This window comes from Buceros rhinoceros, unplaced genomic scaffold, assembly GCF_000710305.1.
Source record: "Buceros rhinoceros silvestris isolate BGI_N320 unplaced genomic scaffold, ASM71030v1 scaffold18848, whole genome shotgun sequence".
Taxonomy (NCBI): domain Eukaryota; kingdom Metazoa; phylum Chordata; class Aves; order Bucerotiformes; family Bucerotidae; genus Buceros; species Buceros rhinoceros.
The window spans coordinates 4,895-10,594 of NW_010425327.1; the positions used below are offsets into that span (position 1 = coordinate 4,895).

Genomic DNA, 5,700 nt, shown 5'->3' on the forward strand with positions numbered 1-5,700 from the left:
CAGGGGGGATGAGGACACACGTATTTTTTCTTCAGTAAGTGCTGGTACTTTATGTGATGCTACAAAGGAAGAGTGAAAGGTTGTAGACTCTCTCTTTACACGGCTAAGAGAACAGCCGAGACACACTGAAACCAGATGGCCCCTCAGCAGGCCACTAGACTCCAGTCACTGACAAGACACCCTCACACCATGGAAAAAAAAAGGCTTTAATCTCCACTGAAAGAAGAAAGCCAAACAAATGTGGACATCTAGCATCAAGGCAGATAGAGACACACACATGTGGCCATAACTGATTAAGTCTACCAAAAAAGACAGCGTTAGAAAGGAGTGCTTCAGTGCCAGCAGAGGATTAGCTGTCTGTTCCAAACGGCCCTGCCCTGCCCTCACGCATGCTGTTCACAAAGTGAAAAATCTCAACCAACCTGCAGGTAACGTGGGTGAGCCAAGACTGTGCCACAGCCTTCCATCTCGCAGCGGACATACTGTATCGGAGGCTTCTTCCTAAGAGGTCAGTGCAGAAACCAGCAGTGGTTAGCTCTGAAGCCAGGGCAGCAGCAAGGGAAATGAGCACAAGCGCAGGGTCGGTGATGTGAGAGCGAAGGATTACTGTGTGAGCTATGCTGACAGACTCTGGCCAAGACCTTCCTCCGCTCCTAGCACTACCTGAGGGCTCTCCACACAGCTGAGAAAACCCCAGAAGACCCAGAGTTCCCATATCCTTATCGCTGGGCAACGCCAGGCTAGGCGTCAACTTAGAAGTGGGGAGGGGGGAAAGGAGGCAAAAGGCTGTTGAGTTGGAAGAACTCAAACCCACACCTACAGGGAAAAGGGGGAAGGAAAGGAGAGAAGTCAAGGCAGGCTGTTATTTTTATTTTGTTTTCTCTTTAAGGCAGATTTCTACACTGTCCAAGAGAGGTGGCTTTGAGACAATGAACTTCCCTGTGCAAGAGGCAAGGGAAGAAGTCTTCAGAGCAGAACTTAGTACAGGGGGTCACTTACCTTCTCTTGGGCAGCCTTGGGCTCTTGTCATCCTTTCTCCTCCTTCCCCTCCTGTAACAGGGTTGCAAAAACAGAACTGAAAGAAGCTTCTCTGCACTGGTAGTGGGCAGAGTTTTTGAAGTGTATGCTATGAAGCAGGAGCATGCTGTAAGAAATAGTACAAAACTCTTATATGCTTTTAGGCTGGAAAGTAACACTACACCCAGCAAGTCAGCTGCTCTGCCACCTGCTCTGGATCAAAACACCTGAAGAACGCCTAAGGAAATGCTCCTGTAATAGATAGGCAGGTTCCTCGAAGAAGTTAAGTACCCCCACACAAACCACCTCTGCATTCTGTGGACCTGCTGCACCATGCAGCAGACTGCTTCCTGCGGAGCTGCGGTCGCTTTGATACCTGGGTGATGCTTTTTTCTGCAAGACATTTGGTGGCATGTGGCAGACCTCAAATCACCCTGCCTCTTGACAATGCAGTCAGGCTGCAGCAGCACAAGTACCTGCAACGTCTAGTGCACAACACTTGTTTGAATACAGCCGCCTCGCTCAGCCGCATCTCAGCCCACCACTCACAACCGTGCAGATGCCGGTACAGAGGGATCAGCCAGACACAGCCCAGCAGGCTGTGGTTAGAAATTACCAACTCTTCTGCCAAACAGAGTGAGGAAAGTATTTTAAAAAACCCTCAATCAGATGTCACACACTTCACTCTTTATTTTAAACCTGCAACTGTCCAAACAACTTCTGATCTCATAACTTTACGCCTTTCCAGGCTGAACATCAGCACACAAGATTCTGCTTTCCCGTCTGCTGCAGACAGTTAGCAAGCTATTGCCTCGTTAACTGCAAGCTCGGGGCAGAGGGGGCAGAATGGAGTGCAAGTTGGAGGCAGATTCAGAGGAAGGCAAATTCTTGAGAAATAAGTGTTCCACGTGATTTGCTCTCACAAGCCCGTCCACTTCCGAATACATTTTTTATAAACATGTAACTTTGCCAACACAGACCAGAATTGATGTTGCACGCTATTTCCTCTGCTCTGTTGGGTAATGTTTCATACCACGTGAAAAACATCAATCTGCGTGACTAGGAAGAACAGGATTAATGATCTAGCAGCTATTTTACAGTCCCCTGAATTAACTACAGCAGCTTATACACCTGTCAAGACAAAAATCTATGCTCCGTCCGAGCAGACCTATACTTACATGTAAGATGCAGCCTCCCAAGCAGTAGTTCTGCCCAGAATATCGTGACTGCTTGATCGTATTGCTGTAGAGACACTTACAGTAGACTGATGGAAGCCTTTTCTAGACCATACCGAGACACCTTTACTGATAGCAAGACCACACCACTAGCATGCTGAACAGGCATTCAGCATTCATGCCAAGCCTTCAAAAGAGGCACGGGCTTTATCATGCACAAAAGTAGTGTCTGATCCAAACACCATAACCACAAGCCTTAGAAAGTCATCTCTAACAGAAAAAAAAAAATCCTCAAAATATCAGCATCCTTACTTCTCTCCAAAGTAAGTCATCTGTGCAGAAGCTTAGAAACAGCAAGAGAAGCGAAGATGAAGGTGAGCAGAGCCCCAGGGCATGCACCAGCAGAGGGAGCCTCAGCTGTTCCAGCTGCTCACAGAGGACTAAAGTACAAAATCTGCCTTTTTTTCCCCCCGCCCTCACGCTATCCCAAAGAATGGCTTTGACAGGCACATAAATCCAATCTACCTCAGTTGCCTGAGGGAAAGCTTCAGTGTGGAGTTCCAGTGACAGCATACCCAAAGGCTCCGAGTCTCCTCGCAAAGCACGAGCAACTGACAAGGTAGCAAAAGTTTGTTCTTTCATTTCTCAGCTGTTTATTCTTCAGGTTTCTCCTGAGATCTGGTACGTTAGTCCCAAACGTACAAAAAGGACACTTAGCAAAGGACACCTACAAAGCATTTCTGTGTCTGCCTCTAGGCACACAACAGGAGAGAGGTCGCCTTCTCAGACCGGCTTTCTAACACGGTCTAACCTACTTCAGACATCGCAAGCGAAACCGATTTCAAGAATGCTCTAAAATATTTCACGCTGTGGCTACAGGCTGACTAAACCACAAAAACGGAGAAAACATCTGCAACTTAAACTAAATCAAAATACCAACTATTTTATTTTTCCTCGGAGAACAAGCACACGATGCTAGGAAGCAGGACTTCTATCAGAACAAAACATTCTGCCCTATTATCTTCCACACCTAAAGGAAGAGTGGGGGGGAGGCCAACAACCACAAAACACTGTTGTACATCAGCAAGAATGCAAAACATACAATACACATGGCTACATATTACTGCAGAGTTTTACTCACTTCCTCGGTGGTTCTTCATCTTCCCGAAACTCACTTTCTTCTTTTACTTCTACTTTAATCTCTTTCTGTTTCTCTTTTTCCTCCTTCCCCTTGCTAGCTTTTCTCCTTTGCTTTAATGCTTCCCTACAAAGATACAAATTCATCATATTACTCCAATACTCTTCCTATTGTCAGCTTTTTACAAAGATTTAAGCAAAAACTGGATCGAAGTTCAGGGATATTTATTAAGCCTCACTTCTAAGCAGAAGTATGAACAAGGATTAAGGAAGAACATAGCAGCCAGCAGCGGTCTAAAGGCTTTAGTCTGTTATAGAAGAACAGTCCCAAGAGGCAATATTTAGAAAACACTGTATCCAATGGGAGCCACTTAGCTGCTAGCATAGTTTCTTCAGGTCGTATTAAGCTCATTCAAGTAAGATGTTGCAGGTTTTTTTGGTCTAAAAACACAGTAAGTACATAATCTACTATACTTCTCTAGATGGGGCCTGTAGGTTTCATCTCTTGGATCATCTTTGAAGGGAACTTCTTCCTCGCTGATGAGCATCTCCTCCTCATCATCACTGCTGGGAGGAAAAGAGAATGGAGGACTTCAGCAGCAACAGCTGAAGCACTACTGCAAGAATATTCATGCACCAACCCCTAGGATGAGGAAGACACTATTACACAGCACTTTCTCATCCAGCATGACTGGGAAAGCTAACAATTTGTGCTGACTAAGGAGCATGACAGCAGCCAAGACAGGCTAGGCAGAGCAGTCTCCATTTGTGAACCCACCTAACTGCACTATCTGCTCCTGAAGGAATAAAGCCACCAGGTAAAATGCCCAGATCAAATCTTACTGTCCATTTCTCCACACTCTCTCCTGACAACTGCAGTCCATCTACAATCCAGATTCAGAATACAAAGGTCCAGGACTGAATGAAAACAGAGCTACTGTCTGTCCCACGGATCCTTTCACAGAAGCATTTATTTTGAAAAAACCTCGGGTTCTTATTTTCCCTTCTTGAAAAACTAAATAGGAAGATATACCACAAAATAAAGGGTCTCCTACCTGATTCCAGATGGAGACTGATGCTCTTCTGTGACCTCTGAAAGGAAAAGTCACCATTAGGTTTCAATCTGTGTTCACTGCAGTGAGCTCATCTGTCTCAAGATACTTCGGTCCACATTCAGTGCCAGGAGTGCTGGTGGCAGAAGGTACTCATGACCAAGAAGCACCCTGCCTGTACCAGCCACAGTCTGCATACAGCTCACAGTTACACCCACACCCAGCTCCCTTTAGAGGTTCCCAGGACCTGACTATCTCCAGGCACTTTCATTCCAGGGCTTCTCACGTACCGTACTCAAGCTGGTCTGTGTTTGGCTCCGACTTGCAGACAAGCTGCAGGGAACCAGTCTTGGATCTGCAGACACGCGAATTCTCTGCGTCACGCTGGCGGGCTGTGGTGGCTGACCTGCTGCTGCGCCAGCTTCTGCTAGGCCTGGCTGCACTGACAGGAGACCCGTGGCTGAGGACACTGGAAACTTCCTCCTCTTCCTTCTCTTCTTTGGGATCTGAAACGCCCATTGAGATCTCTTCAATAGTAATAATAAGCATAAATCCCATCATTAATTCACACTGTTGCACACTGTTGAACAGCCTAACTGCCCCTATCTACTCCGACAGGGAAACCACTATCTCCTACAGATCTGGAGCATAGCTCTGCAAAGCCGGACAGGACACCCTCCAGGGCCTTACCTCAGCAAGCCTTCAATTAAGGCTCTCAACACATTTCCTACTGCCTCTAAGTAAAGGCAAATATTCAAAACCAGCTTACATTCCCCTCTGATGAAGGCTTATAACATGATTATTTGCTGGCTCTGATCTCCCCTAAGCACTACAGGACAGACACTCATAAACCTTAGCCACTGCTTTATGAAAGACTAGCTTCAAAACTGGACCACATTAAAAGTAATGTTTGAAGAAGGCCCCAAACAGATATTTAATCAGAACTGTACACCCAGTAATAGCCCTGAGGAATCTGAGGTGGATGTTTCTGGTCTTAAGCTAGAGCAAAAAGCATCACACGCACTGTTAGCCTGAGGTCTCTGCACTCAGTCATAGCTTCTACAGGTGGTTTCTTTTTGGCTGAGGGCTGATCTCCAGATGTATTTTGACGAGGTAAGAGAACTGGCTGAAATGTTGATGTGAGCAAGGTCATCCCTTAAAAACTAAAACTGCAAAGTACAATTCACTTGATCTCACCTTTTGGTCCTTGATGGAGTCAAATGCCATTTGAAATTTCACGAATGACGCGCTGAAGAAATTAATTCCAAGTAGCTGGCTGTGCTCAGAACTCTGGGTTTGCCACTGCTTTGTAACTCAAA

General features: G+C 46.0%; 1 protein-coding gene across 1 annotated transcript in view; it reads right to left on the minus strand.

Moving 5' to 3' along the window:
• The window catches only part of ZFP91 (ZFP91 zinc finger protein), a 6,617-nt gene extending 1,717 nt beyond the window's left edge, over positions 1–4,900 (minus strand). The window contains exons 1-7 of the mRNA XM_010141110.1: positions 4,672–4,900; positions 4,385–4,421; positions 3,804–3,896; positions 3,334–3,456; positions 1,000–1,050; positions 423–501; positions 7–59 (exon numbers count right to left, since the gene is read on the minus strand). Coding sequence (XP_010139412.1) covers positions 7–59; positions 423–501; positions 1,000–1,050; positions 3,334–3,456; positions 3,804–3,896; positions 4,385–4,421; positions 4,672–4,900 — 665 coding nt within the window. The remainder of the gene's footprint in view (positions 1–6; positions 60–422; positions 502–999; positions 1,051–3,333; positions 3,457–3,803; positions 3,897–4,384; positions 4,422–4,671) is intronic.
• Between the last annotated feature and the right edge of the window lie 800 nt (positions 4,901–5,700).